Raw genomic sequence first — 18,688 nt, forward strand, 5'->3', positions numbered from 1 at the left:
TATGGCTAGAAATTGGCCTCAATGATTTGGGATCGAGGGGGATTATCCCTCTTTATCCTGCCTCATCTCGTGTAGGCCTGGACAGCCTTCGTAGGTGGGCCCCATCCGTCGTCTACCCCGACCGCAAATGCGGCCGGTGTAGGCGCTTTGTGGGACCTCCTTTTGTCCTGGCTGGGCCCCGCCGGCTAGGGCCCTATCTTCTGGCGCTCTTCTTGCTTCGCCGGCTCGTCTGTGTAAACCCCGGGGGTGGTGTCATGTTTGTGTGGTATGGTTGGGAAGGGTAGTGCGGCTATGCAGCCTGGGATGCGCTTTGCTAAGGTGGCCCTTAGACTAACGCGGGAGGGGAGGGGAAAGGAGGGTATGGGGAGTATGTATGTGTCTGTGTCGTTGTCTTCGTTCTCTGATCCTGGCGGTCTCTGGAACAGAAAAGGTTAGCGGGCAGGGGGGGGGGGATGTCGTTGGGGTGGTCACTCAGGGTCAAAAAGTTGGTGTCTAGGTCTTTTGTGTTTGTCGGTCACGTTGGGTACGTAGTCAACGGCTTGCCTGAGGAGGATACGACTGAGCGCTGGGCCCCAAATCTGGCTTCAAAGTGTTTTCACCAATGTCGCTCTATAAGCCAGTCTAGGTGGTCTATGGTGCCGACGGTGTCGGTAATTGACACTATTGACAGTATGACACACAAAATATATAATAGATATGACAGTAATTCTGCAGTAATTGTACAAATGTCAAAATCATGTCAAAATAGTCAAATGACTGTCGATTTTAACAATTTTTACTACATTTTAACTCGTGTAATAAAATTACGTATATAAATTATAATTAAATGAAGAAATAAGAAATGTGGGTGTTTGGTTATGGATCTTTGATGTGGCGTGTTGATTTCCCATATGAAGAAAAAATATTGGGTTATGTTAAAGGTTTTCAAAGAAAATTTTATCAATTAAGTACAGATCATCGAGGGACTCCGGAAAATCCTGGTAGAGTTGTAACTTTGATCCCTGGGGATAGTAATTCTGAAGTGTATGGTATTGCTTACAGGATTCGAGAATCTGACATAAATAAAGTTGTAGACCACTTAGACTACAGAGAAAAGGGTGGTTATGAAAGGAATAATGTAATATTTTATCCAAGAGATAATCATCTCAACCCGTTTGAGATTACTATTTATGTAGCAACTGAGAATAATTGTAATTATGGAGGCCATGCTGAAATTGATGATATTGCGAAACGAGTAGTGAACTCTATAGGGCCAAGTGGGCCCAACATTGATTATGTTTGCAATTTAGCTAACAGTATGAGAAGTTTATTTCCAGATGTAGAAGATGACCATTTATTTAGTTTAGAGAAAAAAGTATTACAATTGTCAGATAAGAACAATAAATAAAATAATTTTCTTCTGTATTATAAATCCTAAAATAAATTAATAAAATGGAAATTTCCATGATTCATTAATATTGCCAAAACGTTGAAAAAAAGCTTTTATAAATATGCCCAGAAATGCATCATCTTCTTGGAGGTGCAGGGTGTTAAAATTTTCATAAAAAAATTGTTCCTTAATTATCAGAAAAACTTTCCCATAACCCATAAGTATCACAAACTTCCAGGTTGATTTACAATAATGAAATACATTTTTTAATGTAATTAGATTTTATTTATTCCGGTGGTGTTATGGAGGATAACTTGGTAAATATTGGTCCTAGCTAGAAATATGGCATGCCACTCTGCTGTGATTTATGAAGTTTGTTATTTATAATTTTTTTTCTTGACATTTTTTTTTTATTTTTTTCTCAAATAAAAATTGCTACCTTCTAAAAATTTATAGTTCAGTGAAGTTATAAGGATTGTCCAAAATGATATTTTCCAACTGCAAACTGCAATACAGGCCTTTAATCTGTGACTTAGTGGTCTTAGTGCATGCATGGTTAATAAACGGAGAAAAATTATTTCACAAACTTATGATTTTTTAATTCTTCAGTAGTTTCAACTAGGGTCATATAAACCAATTAAAAACTCCAAATTAAACTCCTTTGCAAAAAGTTCAGTAGATTTCAGTCTGGAGACCATGGAGGCTATAATTACTGTACACTGTCTCGATCTAGCCAATGGTTATACCAGCATCTAAATATTAATAAGTAACTAATCTGGAATGGGCTGGCGGGCATCGTAGTTCATGTAATACATATGCATTTTTACTTTTAAGTGGGACAGCTTCTAATAATCTGGGCAATTCCTTTTCAAGATAATTTCTCCAGTTAGCTACGCTGCATGCTGGTAATAAGAATAGACCTATCAAATGGTCTTCATCAATTTCAACTCATACAAGTGAAAATGGTTTTGAGTGCAGTTTTCTAATATTGCATGGGGGTTCTCATTAGCCCATGATTATTATGGGAGTTCACTATGGCAATTCTGGAAAAATTCTGAAAACTGTTTACTGACTAATATCAAGGTAGTAAGTCTTGATACTTGTAGGACAATCCTCCATCTCCTACTAGTATTGTGGAGTGGCAGTTATACGAGGCCACCTGATTCCATTGGGTTAACTCTTTTGAAACATTGACTTTCAGTGAGGGTGGAGTCGAGCAAACATCATATGCAAAATTACACAGGAAATCTTTCTTCATAGAGACACCAGGCTGTTAACGAATTGCCATAAATAAACTGTATTGCTCTTAACTTTTTTAACTAAACGGTCAAATTTGACGACAGCTCGATTACTTTAGTATTGTGTCTTTTTGTTGCAGAGGAAACAGTTTTTAATTTTAATTTTTTTTTTTTGAAAAGCAACATTTGAAAATTTCATAAAACTTGTATTTGTAAAGCAGTAGTAGTAAAAAGCAATGGTGTACAATATTGTGTACTATTAATATTTACTGGGTTACCCTCCGTGAAACCACTAGTTAAATAAATAATGCCAAATTACATTACATGTATTTTATTATAAACAAATCTGAATAGTTTTAATGAAATTGGTAAATGAGTTTTTCTGATATTAATAAAAAACGGATTCTTTATGAAAATTGCTTCATTTTTCTTTTGAGCAAGTGATGTTTCAATTGGGCAAGTAAATGTCTTCTACGTAAGTATTTTATACCAAATCACTTTTTTACTGACATCATGTAAACTGCCCTTTAATAAAAAAATACAATGGTAATATTAAAAACATTACATATGCACGGAGTTATTCATATAGCACTCGGCTTTATCTTCTACCACAAAAGATAATACATCTACTGCTGTATGTACTTGAGAAAAATGATAATGGAATATATTTCTTTGTTTTATTCACAGAATAATTAGAAACACGCTCAAAATTGTATATCTATGTATCTACAGGGTGTTCCTAAATAAGTGTCGCAACGGAAAACTGTAAATTCCTCTTGAAAAAAGAAACATGTTTTTCCTCTTCCATTTTTCTCTCCGGGCTTTCGTTTTCGAGATACACGGTATCAAAACTTTAATTTTTTTTTTTAGTTTTTCGCCAATATCTTAGGAATCGTTTGAACTACAAGACTGAGCTTTTGTACACACATTACCACTATTAATAGCTACTTTTTCGCACCCTTCTCGAATTCATTGGACGTGCCAGTGGTGGAGATTTGAAGGTATCGTAAGGGTTTCCCCCCCCCCTAAATTTTACGCCACTGGAAAAATTGACCTTTGACAGCAAATTCTAAAGCGCCAATGAATTTTACACAATAAGAAAAATAGAGAAAGAATAGCAAAAATGTTTGCTTTTGTTCATAAAAAGTCATTTTTCTTGAAAACGGTTGACTTTAGAGCAATGGACCAAGAGAACTCTTATTGTGTAAAATTCATTGGCGCTTTAGAATTTGCTGTCAAAAGTAAATTTTTCCAGTGGCGTAAAATTTAGGGGGGGGAAACCCTTACAATACCTTAAAATCTCCACCACTAGCACGTCCAATGAATTCGAGAAGGGTGAGAAAAAGTAGCTATTAATAGTGGTAATGTGTGTACAAAAGCTCAGTCCTGTAGTTCAAACGATTTCTAAGATATTGGCGAAAAACTAAAAAAAAATAAAGTTTTGACACCGTGTATCTCGAAAACGAAAGCCCGGAGAAAAATGGAAGAGGAAAAAAATGTTCAAATGTTTCAAGAGGAATTTACAGTTTTCCGTTGCGACACTTATTTAGGAACACCCTGTATAATTATATCCACTGCCCCTCTTCACCCGATCTTTTCCCACCACTCAACCGTCTTTGAGTATGTTTGGTGAATATTTTGACTATTTCGCATCATTTTACGGAAAATTAGAATATATATTCGTTTTGTAGTTACTACTACTTTTAAAATCCGGTTAAAAAATTAAAATCGGGATCTTTAACACATCCCCATAAATTTTGCAAAATAATAAAAAATTTAAATTGCAATTGTGCCAAAACTACTGACTAGTCCGACATCCCTGCTTAAAGTACATATATAATTTATTTTATTACTTTTGCGCACAAGGTCACCTCTATAACTTAAAAAATGGAGTAGAATTTTTAAATTTTCCAGGTTTTCTTCGTTTGTAATTATCCGATCGGATCGATCAATCTCGTTTTATTCATATTTCGATTTTCTACAAATTGTCTCTAATAACATTCAGATTGCTATGTTGGTTTAGGTTTTATAAGCAAAAAACTAAAAAAAATGCGTTTGCATAAAAATGTTCATAAAAAATTTATTAATGGTAAATTGCATGGAGTAGGAAACATAGAAGCATATATCTACAGACTGTCTTTTATATGATGACACAGTCTGTTTGCTACTAGTATTTTTGTCACAAAATCACTGATTTTAATGCTCTATTGATTAGACAATACTATTTTTATTGAAAAAATCCTGGACCGATCTTACTGGTGCAAGTCTATTTCATTAATACTTTTCAAAAATACCAAATAAATAAAGAAAAAGCAAGAACCATACCCCAAATTATTTTCAAATAGTATTATACACGTACTCGTTCCAGGGGTGCATGGTACGGTACAATTTTTCTGAATACCGGCAATTTTCCAAAAAAGTGACATATTAGCATAGTTTAGAAACTCAATCTTGTGGTAAATAGCTAAAGTATGTGTGACTAATAATTGCAGTTCAGTCAGTTACTGCCTTTGAATAGTAGGGGGCGACTGTACCGTTTTTTTATTGTAAAAAATAGAATTTCCTCGACTGCATTCAGATCAGAAATCTGTTGCGACTTAATTTATCCTTTTTTATACCGTTTTATTTCCATACAACACGCCTCATTTAAAATGTTAGTAGTTGAAATATTTATATATTTTCTATTTAAAAAATCTCAATAAATGCCTGATCGTGAATGTACCGGTAATTTTTCAACCAGTACTGTGAAATACGATATCAGTAATGGCATTTGTTAAACTACCGTGCACCTCTAACTGGTATTTTTTTCCCCAGGAAATATTATTACTATTATTAATGGACAGAGGCGGCGTAAGGCGTGGGCGATGTGGGCCACCGTCCACGGCCTCGCGGTGCAAAGGGCCTCGCGCCTCGGCCGAAATAAATTAAAGGAAAGTATAGAAAATCCAAAAGTGCACGCCACAAGGTTTTTTATAATTAATAAATTAGAAAATTCTCAACTCCATCCATTATTAACGCGTGTCAATACCATAAGCAAATTATGGTAATCTGTACGTTCATTTAAGCATCGCTCGAACATTTGCGTACATTTTGCGACTGGATCAAAGAATATCGAGGAACTGGATTGGAAAAATGTTTGTCTGACGCTCGTCAGTTTATTGAGAAAAGCAGTTATGATCTGCCAAGATTTTAAAAATAAAAGGGTAGCCAAAAAGAAAAGGATGTTTGATTATGAAGTTAGTGATCAACCTATACAGTCTGCCAAAAGCCGGTATGAAACAGATTTTTTTAATACCATGATTAACCCTGTGATAAGCAATATGGATTCGAGATTTCAACATTTTGAAAATTTTAGTTTTATCTACGACAAACAAATTAAAAAATATACCAAAAGGACAAATACTGAAAAACTGTCAAGATATACACACAGTCCTGCAAGTAGGTGATAAGAGTAGTGACTTCCAACCTTACGAATTACAAAATATGATCCCAAATTTACCCAACTCCATTACAGACGTGAAACATTTGCTCCAATATAACTATCATAGACAATGATTTGAAAGAAATTTACCCAAATATTTACATTCATTCAAATTTTGTTAACAATACCAAGTACTGATTCCGCTGAAGAGCTTTTTAAAATTAAAACTAATAAAAAATTATTTAAGAAATACAATGGGTCAGGAGACTTTCAGCTTTGGCAGTTTTATCTATTGAAGCAGATATACCATCTAAGATAAATTACCAACCAATCATGAAGGAATTCAGTTAAAAGGAGAAAATTTCAGTTTCTATAATTTTTTTTAAATTTTTATTTAATGTGCCAAAGAAGCGCAAGTAAAATATTTGTTTCTAATTATATGAATAAAAAATTGTCAATTTCGTTTTTTTTTATTTTATAAACCATCTTGCGCCATCAGAGGGCCCCGCGAAATGTACCTTGCCCACATTAAATTTAGGTTTCGCGCCACCACCATTATTGGAACATCCTCAATAACTACCTTTATATTAAATGAAACAAAATATAAATTTAGATTTGATATTTATTAACAAAACTGCACTGTAGTTAATTTAATAAATATTACAAAAGTTTCTTTGGTGATAAGATAAAAAAAAAAATGAAAGTTTTGTCTGCAAAATAATACTGGCATAAATAAAATGGAATGATTGTTTAATCAACTTCTTCAATAGTTGGACCAGCACCGCCAGCGGCGCCTCCTGCACCCGGGGCAGCACCTGCTCCGGGGAACCCTCCAGGAACACCCCCAGGTACACCGCCAGCACCCTGATACAACTTAGTAATAATTGGATTGCAAATATTCTCCAATTCTTTTTGTTTGTGCTCATACTCTTCCTTCTCGGCCAATTGGTTGGCATCTAACCAAGCGATAACCTCATTACATTTCTCCATGACGGTAGTCTTGTCGCTTTCGCTGATTTTATCTTTGATCTTGTCGTCTTCCATGGTACTCTTGATGTTGAAGCAGTAAGACTCCAAAGCGTTCTTGGCAGAAATGGTGCATCTCTGTTTTTCATCCTCGCTGCGGTACTTCTCGGCATCGTTAACCATACGTTCAATGTCTTCCTTACTAAGGCGCCCTTTGTCATTGGTGATCGTGATTTTGTTTTCTTTGTTAGTAGATTTCTCTACAGCCGTTACGTTGAGGATACCGTTGGCATCAATGTCGAATGTTACTTCGATCTGAGGCACACCTCGTGGCGCTGGCGGGATGCCAGTCAGTTCGAATTTACCCAAGAGATTGTTGTCTCTGGTCATAGCACGTTCACCTTCGTATACCTGGATCAGCACACCTGGTTGGTTATCCGAGTACGTGGTGAAGGTCTGGGTTTGTTTAGTTGGAATTGTGGTGTTACGTTTAATCAGAGCGGTCATCACACCACCAGCCGTTTCGATACCAAGTGACAGAGGAGTAACGTCCAAAAGTAGCAAGTCTTGTACTTCTTCAGATTTGTCACCATGCAAAATGGCAGCTTGAACAGCAGCGCCATAGGCTACAGCCTCATCGGGATTGATGGACTTGTTTAATTCCTTGCCATTAAAGAAGTCCTGAAGGAGCTTCTGGACTTTAGGGATACGAGTGGATCCTCCTACAAGGACAATGTCGTGAACCTGCGACTTGTCCATTTTGGCATCACGAATGGCTTTTTCGACGGGTTCCATTGTGGAACGGAACAAATCAGCATTCAGTTCCTCAAATCTGGCACGGGTGATTGAAGTGTAAAAGTCTATACCTTCAAACAGAGAGTCGATTTCAATACTAGCCTGTGTGGATGAAGAGAGAGTACGTTTAGCTCTTTCGCAGCTGGTTCTTAGCCGACGGAGGGCACGTTTGTTGCTGGTGAGGTCTTTCTTATATTTACGTTTGAATTCTTGGACAAAGTGGTTGACCATGCGGTTGTCGAAATCTTCACCTCCCAAGTGGGTATCTCCGGCAGTGGACTTGACCTCAAAAATACCATCTTCTATGGTTAAGATGGACACATCGAAGGTACCACCTCCCAAATCGAAGATAAGGACATTACGTTCACCTTGTCCCTTTTTATCTAAGCCATAGGCAATAGCAGCAGCTGTGGGTTCGTTAATTATACGAAGTACTTGGAGACCAGATATGGTGCCAGCATCTTTAGTTGCTTGACGTTGGGAGTCATTGAAATATGCAGGTACAGTAATGACGGCATTCGTTACGGCCTTTCCCAAATAGGCTTCGGCAGTTTCCTTCATTTTTGTGAGTACCATTGAGCTAATTTCTTCAGGGTAGAAGGTTTTCTCTTCCCCCTTGTAATTTACTTTAATTTTTGGTTTGCCACCATCGTTGAATACATCAAAAGGCCAATGTTTCATATCAGCCTGTATAGCAGAATCATCAAAACGACGCCCAATTAAACGTTTTGCATCTGTAATTAAAACAGGAATATGAAAACATATAATGAATAAATACTTTCAATATTTTTTATATAAATTATGTCAGTTATTTAAATAATCATAAAATTAGCTCATAAACTCCAGTCTGGCATGACCTATTATATCATCATATATTCTCTCAGAATTAATTAACATTCAGCTCCATTTTAGAATTTACATTATTTCATTTTTTTCATAGATGAACTGGATTTGGCAATCAACCTTGACGACAATGAAAATTTCAAGGCCAAAATTATAAGAAATTTAAATAAAATTTAACGGCACTTTAATCGTAAAAAATCTTTCAGGTCAATAATTTAACATTTATAATTTAAAAAAAAATTACTCACCAAAAATTGTGTTATTTGGGTTCATGGCAACCTGGTTTTTGGCGGCATCTCCGATGAGACGTTCCGTGTCTGTGAATGCAACATAAGACGGGGTAGTTCGGTTTCCCTGGTCATTGGCAATAATTTCTACTTTTCCATGCTGGAATACACCCACGCAGGAGTAAGTTGTACCCAAATCAATACCTACTGCTGGTGCTTTCGCCATCTGAAATAAAAATATATTTAAATATTTTTAAAATTCCACGTCTCTTCCTACAATTACATAATGCAACGCGTGCTTGTAATCGAACTTGTTCGGTAAAAAAAATGCAACGTTTAAAATAAAAATAAAAAGTAAATGACCCTCCCTTCAACAGGAAACGTGACCTTAACGAAGATTTTCGCACGTGTCCCTGCTTTAATAAATTACTTGTCAAATATGGCAAAACGACGAACAATTGCTACAGCAAATTGTACAGTAATAAAAAGCGAACAAACTTACCTTATTTAATGTAGTTGCAGACAATACTTTACAAACTTAAATACGTGTATACTTCGACGAGTACTGCAATCAAATCTCTCTAGAACAAAGCAATGGACGGTTTTATACGACGGTCACAGAATATTCCAGAATGTTCCACAAGAAAGCCAATGACAGGTCGAAGACGCTTTACATCAGCTTTTTCATTGGTTGATAAATTTAGTCTCGAACCTTCTGTGTAGGAATTAGGAAATATTGAGATTTTTTAGAAAAACCTACAACATAAATTTTATATTTAAATATAAGGGTACACTTTAAATTACTTTATCTATGATTAGCACCAATATTTGTGTTTAAAATAAGTCTTTTATTAATTATAGTATATCTCCATGCATTTAAATAAATGCGCGGGAAATCTGGACAAATTGAATATACCTATATAATGGCATAACGTATTTATAAGTGAGTAATCAGTACATTTTTTAGCATTCAACGTATAATAACTGTTATAGCAAGTGCTTAATTTTCAATAAGCTGTATCTGATTTTTAATAAATTGTTAAAAATATAAAATTCTACTTCTCTACGTGATGAACACAGAATCACGCAAGGTTGTTTTATTAGAAATAACTTTAACGTCAGATAAACGTAACAACATAATTTCAAGGAATCCTTACTTTCAATTTAATTATTAATTAGGTATTTTCTGCTAGATAGGTATTAACGTTTAGTAATAATTTATAATGCCAGTCAGTTTCCTTTTTAGCCGGTAAACCGGTAAATATAGGTCTATAGCACAGCCCAGAGTATTGTATATTCTCGTTGGCACAGCTTAATAATATAAGCTGAAGCCTGAAGCTGTCTATAGGTTGTAGGCAGCGAATTGAAAATTGGCAATTTCATGTTCATGTAGGATTAGGAACCATTGTTAAGAAAATTTTAACTTAAATCAAAGTTTATATTTTACGTAATGCAGTAGTAGGCCATTATATCTAAAACCTATAGGTGCAAAGGTGGAAGGTGAATGGTGAATGCAAACAAGATGAATTTGCATTATTATTTATTATAGAAAATTTATTACACGTAGTTATTGCACTTCTACTTAATAATGTTATATTGTGGTTGTTATTCTAGATAATATGTTGTTATACACAAAAGAAATGAGAATAGTTGTTACTGTTTAGTTATTTTTTTGCAGGTCCGGCTTAAGGGGTTAACATTACTGATGGGAGATTTCGAGTGAAAAATCGAGTGGTACTCGATTATTGAAATCACTCGAGATATCTCGAGATGTTTACTCCCACCACTCGAGTGATTATTACCCTACGGTTGCACCTCAAAATGTTAGTGCATACTGCAAATAGTCACTGATTGCGTAACCTTTTTTTTAGAATAAAACAAAAAAGTGGTTAGGTTTTGAAGTGCGTGAGCTTTTTTTTTTTTTTAGCTCCGTTTAAGTAATATATGACTAATACAAACATATTTGTGCGCCGCTGGGATGAAAACGACCAATATCTCGTATCTCGAGTGATCACTCGATTATTAGAAGTACTCGATTACCGATAACTCGATTATCAAAATTGGTCGATTATGCCCATCACTAGTTAACATTAATATTGTTCGGCATGTGCGTAGCTAGGGGTGGGCCACGACTGCATGTAAGCGTAAACTCTATGGAGGCCTCAAAAAAAAAAACATGCAAACAGCGACCTACCGATATAAAATTTCAAAATACATTTTGAAACTTGCAGCATTTACTTGTATATTGTAATAGTCATCATCAATGCTGCAGTACGTCTAATATAGGCCCTAGATTTTTTACTCAACCAAAAGTACATAGGTACATTACATATAACCGTAACATTTAAATCATCTAGTTTTTGAAGTAGGTACATTATGTTAGGTTTGTGCCAATATAATAAATCAATTTTTGGTGGCATATAAAATATCTGGATTAGAAGTATAATAATAGGTATAAACTATAATAATACTCTAAATACATTTTTTTCAGCTGTATTTCTGAATACAAAATTATTAAAACATATATACAGGGTGATATGGAAAAAAGTGCAATGCTTAGCACCACGTCCCTATACATTTATGTCTAAACTTCTTTATTTGTTTTTGAGATAAGTGTTAAAAAAATAAAATATTTTATTGCTTCTGATTAAGTGGAGGGAATGTACTTACAATTGGTACTTAATATCCTTTACAGGTTGCCAACCAGTGGCGGAGTTTTAATATGCTGAAATCAAATAAATAATAAATAATAATAAATTAATATGGCCTTGTAAAAATTACTATTTTAACATTTTGTGATAGGTAATATAATTCCTACTAAAAAAAGTTTCTCTGAATTTTTGTGCCATATTTTGCAAGGTTTCTCTACAAAAAAATTTCCTCTTGACATAAAATCTATATGGACTGTATTAATTTATTAATTTGATTTAAACATAGTGAACCCTCTAACTCCGCCACTGATTGGCAACCTGTAGAGGATATTATCTACCAATTGTCAGTATATTCCCTCCACTTAATAGAAGTAATAAAAAAAATCAATATTTTCCAAAATTTCTTTTTTTTTTCCATGTCACCCTGTACGTTATATATTTCAAATTGTGTAAATATTTTACTCTTGTAAATTACCTTTTGTCAAATGGGTTCCGAGATATCTAAAGGAAATGCAAATTTAATTTTAAATTTCAACACCCTGTATTTCGAAATGAAGTTTTTGCACATTTTTTCACAGGACTCTTTTATTTCTTTCTTAATTTGATTCAACCAAATTTAAATTTTGAGATTGACTTGAAACACCATGTATAATACTCCTGATAGGGAATAAAACTCATTATTAAATTTAACATTTAATAAAAAAAGAAACAGCTTTAATAGAATCAAATAGGTAAAATAAATTACACAGTTGAAAAGTACGACTGATAAATAAGTCCTACTGAAGTTGCAGCAAAATACACAAAACAACACCACCAAGTAGAAAATCCAAATAACCCTCTATAAACGCTGGTTGTAAAAACCTGAAAACATAAAATATATTACAACTAGTATAATAAAGATATCCCCCAAAAAATAGTAGGCAATTTTGGTACTCCTAAATAAAACTTTTTATTTTATTCATATACCATTTTCAAATTTTCCAGGGTAAGATGAAAATCTGCTGCTGTCTTTGTAATTGTTCCCGCATCATCTGATGTTTGAAAGGGGTCTATACTAGGTTGATTATTTTCACTATTCATTGGACATTCGTCCAAATTAGCATCGTTTATTGAACCACTCCACGTGTACCCTCCCAAAGTTTTATACATCAATGATAAATAGATACATATAATAATCGGTGCTACATACTGCAGTGTCACGGCGCAGAGGTAATAGAAGACGGCTGCTATCTGAAAATTTTTAAGATATGAAATTAAAAGGAAGTTGTTTATCACCTATTGTTAACATAAATTTCAATTTTCATTGCAGATAAGAATTATATACATGGACTGTGAATTAAGATTTTTTTGTAAATTCAAGGCCTTATTGTTGTCTTACTTCTTTAGAAAAGCAAAGTTATACCTCTTTTCCTATCACAAATTGATTCGCCAAAAAAGTGTAGACTTTAGTTGATCATAATCATAAGAGATGAATTTAACACGTCCACACTTTTTTGGCAGACCAAATCGCGGTAGGAAAAGAGGTATAACTTTTCTTTTCTAAAAAGGTTGGACAACATTATTATTGCACAAAATAAGGTGTAAATGTAATTCAAGTTCATAATTTGCATAAACATTGGTCCCTATACTATTTTATGATTATTTTTAAGCGTATAATACCATTTTTCCCGTTTTAAATAATCAAAATTTTATATGCGGTATTGTGACGTTCTTGCTGATAAGTCTGGCCGCTAGTTTCAGCCTCATCAAGCCGGTCCCAGCAAATACAGAGCATGAGCTTTGAACTATGAATATTCACTTTTGCCGTCGATGTTGATGCATAACCCGGCAAACCCCACGATTTTCTATGCTTTGGATTATCATAGTGTATCCATTTTTCATCGTCAGTGATGATACGATGCAAGAAACCCTTTATTTTTTGTCGTTGAAGCAATTGTTCATATGTGAAAAAAACTGTTTTGCGATCAAGATTCAACAATTTAGCAAGTTCATTTTGTATTTGGCATGAAACTTGTTCGAGTAATGCTTCCAATTCTTCATATTCAAAATTTTTCGGTTGACCGGGTATTCTTTGTCAATTGTCTCGAATTCACCACTTCTGTAACGTCGAAACCAATACTCACACGCTTTTATCGACGGAATGTATTCACCGTAAGTATCCAAAAGTTCCTGATAACTTTCAGCAGTACTTTTCTTTCAATTAAACAGGAAAAGTAAAACTTCCTGCAAATGGTGTTTTGTTGGCTCGTAATTCGACATATTTGGAGCTGAGAAAGAATATGTTGACATGAATGTAGTTGCAGAAGTGTCCGATGTGATATAGCATACGTTACACCATCTACTGTAAATTCCTCAAAATTAATTCACAGTCAGTATATTTAATTACTTTCTATCATGCGCACTGGCTATAGCGCCTACGCCTAGTACAACGGCATGATGTTATTTTCATAGCGTTGCGCTATGAAAATAACATCAAGTGTTCTGTAATTTTCTTATAGTGCTGTAAATTTATAATGATAGAAATATCACAAGATATAAGCATAACGTTTATATAAACATTTATATTTCCTTTTTTGTGACATTTTAAGTAAATCTGAGTGATACTGTATGCAACGTTTGTATAGCTTACAGTAGCTGTAAATGTTAAAGAAAGGTATCATTAATCCACAATCAAAGAAATGTAAATATTAAATAACTTTTATCAGAATTAATAAATTTGAATGGTTTTCAATTTTTAGATATAAAAAAATAAGTCTAAAACAATAATGAACCTAATTATTTTATTCCTATTCTCTTATTTTTTACCTTTGTTATGATTTACTAAAAACTGGGTGGTTTACAAAAAAAAGTAGAAAAGCTACTATATTTTCATGAAATTATGTCGTATTACATTGCTTAGGAAAGCAAATTTCACTAACGATAAAAGAATTGTGTTATGGTTGGAAACACGGTTGGTTGGTTTTTCCCTTTACTTTTACGAAACATACCTTCTTTTGAAATTCAATATTAGTTATCCGACCTGCTTCTTTCTTTTGGTCCTCAACTCTGTGATATGCCATATCTAAATACGCCTGCAGGTACCACGGCATCAAGATTATTTTGAGACACATAGTTGCCACGATTGCTATCACTCGTAAGGAATCAAATGATGACTCTGCCAATCTAAAAACGGATATTACACATGAAAGTCTTGAAGTAAATTTACTTTTCAGTGAGATCTATCTCTAATTCCGAGATGGTACTTATTATTGTTATCACTATTTAGTACCATATATCGCTGTCTCCTTTTAGAATATCTTACTAAGATTATTGACAAATCTTTTTTTTGGTTAGTCTTTCTATGAGCAAGACTAACATTATATGCAAATTCATCGGTATATACTTTCATACTCTAATTTTTGTAGTGAGATTTACTTTCAGAATGAAAAAGGAAACTCACAATGTAGTAATTTAAAAAGTACAGGATGATTAATTTCTTCCAAACTTTCCTTAATAACAGGTAAATTATCAAGAAACAATGATATTTAATAAATATATTCTTGCCAAAAAATATTTACATTTTCAGATACAGGATGTAGTTTTATTAAAAAATATATTTTATTCGAATAATCTGCAATGTTCCATTGCTTTTTTGCTGTAATCAGGCCTTCTCTGAATGAAATATATATATCTTAAATGTTTTATAGTTAATAATTGTATTTAATACAAATTATTATACATTATACACGTGTCATGTTATCAAAAAATACAGTAGTGGTTTTGATAATCCATATCCTTGTTGACCGGACTTAACATTTATTTATCAAAGTATTTTTAAATACAATAGGAATGAAAAAAATGCAATAATATAGAGTGCTTGAAAAAATTACGTAATGTCTGTAACGACAAAATAATTTTAAAATGTACAGAGATTTGTTTTATGCATTATGCATGTTATTTATATTAAGAAGACATCCTTAAAATTTCTGTTAAATGCTATTATTCATCAAAAAAAGAATTATACTATAACAAAATATAAATAGGTAGGTACCTACATTAGGATGGCCCAAAAAAAAAAATGATATTTTTTTTTCGTGTCTCTTGTGAAAATATGTTAGTATATCATGTTTTAAGGAGGTTTATCTGATTTGAAATTGACGAACAAATATTCATAAAAAAATTAATATAAGCTTATTAATATGAAGAAAATCCACAAAAAAATTATGACTAGTTTGGATACCTAAGAGACGAGATATTAATAAAATAATTTTTCACGATTTTAGTACAGTCTTATGAGAATGCAGATTTTGTTTGTCTTTCCACTTAGAATGTGCAGCAATTGACAAACAGTTTTTACAGCAACTTGTATAAATAGGAAACCGATATCTAAGGAAGCATATGACAGCTCGTAGAAATCGATTAGGTACTTGTAAGATACATAATTTATAATAATTCTCCTTCAAACTGCTGTTGTTGATTAACTTAACGTTCATATAAGCGTGATAACGGCAACGCCGAGGTTCTCGACGTAGCATATTATTTGAAATTCGCAGGTGTGACATATGGTGTATATTTCAAGCTTAGGCATCCAAATAAAGCCAGCCAAGTGCAACGTTGCCAAATCTAAAGGCTTACTACTTTAGTCACCAGCAAATGTACAGAAACTCTCGTTAGACTTTTAGACGTACCTCCGTACCCGATAAACCTCCTTAAGTGGCCTTTAGAAATTAATATATCGATTTGAAATTTTCAGAATCGAAATTTTTTATAACCTAGAAAATGATAAAATAACGAGAAAAAAAAATAAAAAAAAAATTCAATTTTTGACGATTTTGGAAATTTTTAAAAATATTGAGCGACTTCAATAAAATTTTTTTTGAGCAAATTTTTTGAGGGGGCTCTTAAAACATGATAAACTAACATATTTTCACAAGACACGAAAACAAATAATCGTTTTTTTTTTTGGGCCACCCCACTACCCATATTATTTATACTTACAATGGTGCAGTTTTTCCAGCAAATATTCTCTCTGTTAGATAATTCCTTGAAACTGGTTTTATCCACAGAATTACTAAGATAAAAGGTAACGCGAATGCTAGATTTAGTAAAATCTGTTTTACTTTATCCTCTTTAAAATATCTAAAAAAAATTGAACTGAGATTTTACACTTTAAAGATTTTGATATACATAAATTTCAATTTAACAAATGCAAATAGTAAATGAATTCATAGTAGATGAATTCATTCGATTTAAATTCTAAATTATTAATTTAAAAATAGAAGTTTACTTCAGAAGGTCCCAATGCATTCGGGCTATCCTCAGTCCAGGAAAAGTGAACAAAGCTCCTAATATGCCACACCATACTGCTATAAAAAATTTTAGTACTATTTTGGATGCAGGGCCCCTAAAATCGTTTGTATGTAATAAACCTGGAAATGGAATTTTTCTACTTACACTGAAGATAGTTCTTGTTTTGCTAAAAAAGCAGAAGCACTTTCATTAAAGCTATTATAGGCATTTTCTAAACCAATTTCAAGAACATTTTCATCAATGATTAGTACTATCATAGAGATAACTAGATATAAAAATCCCATAACAATGCACGTGGATCTTTCACCCACAGATTCTTCTCCTTGAAAATACTGTATTGTCAAGCCAAATAAAAGTTTTCTGTTAGAAGATTAAGGATATATGCGTATGAGAATTTGAATTTATTATAAAAAACACTAATAAACTAGGCTCACATAAAGGATACAATGCAAATAATATTACAAGAAAGCACCATATCATACTGAGATTGACTTCATCTTTTAAAGGAAACCACATCTGGTAAACCTAAAATTAAAGTATAGTATAACCTTGTTTATCAGCCCCCATAAGAATGTCTATTTCTGGACAAATGACAAAGTCGGTTAATAAGAACACAATGGCCTTGTTAAAACAATGCCTGGATAATATGGAGAATCAGATAATCGAGTATCGGTTAAATAAGGCATTATTGTAATTCAAAATCAGCTAATAACAATATGAAATTCATTATTATAAATGCCAGCTTTTGGAAAGCAATTTGGGTATTGGAAAATTTATTTATTCAAAATAGAAACAGACTGTTTAGAAGAGTAAAACTCATAGTAAAGATTAGTTTTTTTATTAACTAGTGCGAAGAGTAACATTATTTGCGTTTTTAAGCCATTACTATTTATAATTATTTACACATTGCTCACAGGTCATGAATAGTAAACATATTATACTTTAGAAAATTGAGGAAAAATATTTTTTGGGTACAATGCAGTTGACAAAAATTGGCCCATAGCATGACAAATAACAGCTTTAAACCCATAGATCTAATAATTAAATATATTAAATGATTAAACCACATGTTAAACTCTTAAACAGGTACACTCTTTCGCTTTGTATTCTTACAGCATGTACATTGTATAAGTACTTTTAAACTACATATTTACCTCTGTTGCTGTATATACAATTGCAGCATAAATGGAAAAATCTACCAGCCATTGATATTCCAAATAAAACCGTAAATGAATTATATCCAAATTTGTTACTTTGGCAGTCTCCAATTTTACATCTAATGATCTTGGAAAATGAAATGTCTCTACATTATTCTTTCCATTAGATTGTAGTTTATTGCTTTTCTTAGTTTTCGATTTTTCTTTTGGGATATTAGCTAATTGACGTAATTCATTGTCTGTGGGGTACAAGTACCTAATAAGCCCTGTAGAACATAACAGCCATCTAGCTAAAGAATAATGGGGTCCTAGTTTTTGTATAATACTTATCATAATAAGAGTTATGACTAGCTGTGCTCCAAGAAGAGCCTAAAATATGTTTTATTGAATAAAGCATTATATAAAACTAATTTACTTACCATTTTAAACTGTTAATATCCACAAAATTTTAACTTTTACCTATTGAAATCCATACTCCAGAAATATTAGGTATTTATAGAACTACCTATTTAGATGACCTAACCTAAAAATAACTTATTTTTACTTTTTAGTCAATTAACTAATTGTGCAAATTAAGCTTTCGTTAATATTATTGTAATGTAGTGTTTATTAATTAAAACATCAATATCATTTATTTTAAATATAAATTAATTGTACGACATAATCTCTCCACATTCCGGTACCAAAATCAAATTGACAGTTTTCGTTTTCATTTTAAATTAAATTTTTAAC

General features: G+C 33.0%; 3 protein-coding genes across 4 annotated transcripts; 1 reads left to right on the forward strand and 2 right to left on the reverse strand.

The window, feature by feature from the left end:
* The first annotated feature begins 686 nt into the window (after window positions 1-686).
* LOC108914325 (putative glutathione-specific gamma-glutamylcyclotransferase 2) lies at window positions 687-1,397 on the forward strand. Its single transcript, XM_018720108.1, has one exon. It carries the CDS (start codon window positions 842-844, stop codon window positions 1,385-1,387), a length of 546 nt encoding a protein of 181 aa, XP_018575624.1. The 5' UTR covers window positions 687-841; the 3' UTR covers window positions 1,388-1,397.
* A 5,238-nt stretch (window positions 1,398-6,635) lies between these two features.
* LOC108914326 (heat shock 70 kDa protein cognate 4) lies at window positions 6,636-9,474 on the reverse strand. Its single transcript, XM_018720109.1, has 3 exons — window positions 9,362-9,474; window positions 8,881-9,085; window positions 6,636-8,523 (listed from the first exon to the last, which is right to left on the reverse strand). Exons 2-3 carry the CDS (start codon window positions 9,083-9,085, stop codon window positions 6,779-6,781), a joined length of 1,950 nt encoding a protein of 649 aa, XP_018575625.1. The 5' UTR covers window positions 9,362-9,474; the 3' UTR covers window positions 6,636-6,778.
* Window positions 9,475-12,193: 2,719 nt separating this feature from the next.
* On the reverse strand, window positions 12,194-18,486 carry LOC108914327 (transmembrane protein 161B). Of its 2 annotated transcripts, XM_018720110.1 has the most exons (9): window positions 18,376-18,486; window positions 17,954-18,325; window positions 17,245-17,324; window positions 16,944-17,159; window positions 16,777-16,893; window positions 16,488-16,628; window positions 14,498-14,672; window positions 12,477-12,740; window positions 12,194-12,371 (listed from the first exon to the last, which is right to left on the reverse strand). In XM_018720110.1, the coding sequence occupies exons 1-9, from the start codon at window positions 18,376-18,378 to the stop codon at window positions 12,252-12,254; spliced, it is 1,488 nt and encodes a 495-aa protein (XP_018575626.1). In that variant the 5' UTR covers window positions 18,379-18,486; the 3' UTR covers window positions 12,194-12,251. The 2 variants fall into 2 exon arrangements, with proteins under 2 accessions (XP_018575626.1, XP_018575628.1); XM_018720112.1 differs by lacking the exon at window positions 16,488-16,628 and having other exon boundaries at window positions 18,376-18,468.
* Window positions 18,487-18,688: the final 202 nt, after the last annotated feature.

The sequence above is a fragment of the Anoplophora glabripennis genome, unplaced genomic scaffold (assembly GCF_000390285.2).
Source record: "Anoplophora glabripennis isolate ALB-LARVAE unplaced genomic scaffold, Agla_2.0 scaffold792, whole genome shotgun sequence".
Lineage (NCBI taxonomy): Eukaryota > Metazoa > Arthropoda > Insecta > Coleoptera > Cerambycidae > Anoplophora > Anoplophora glabripennis.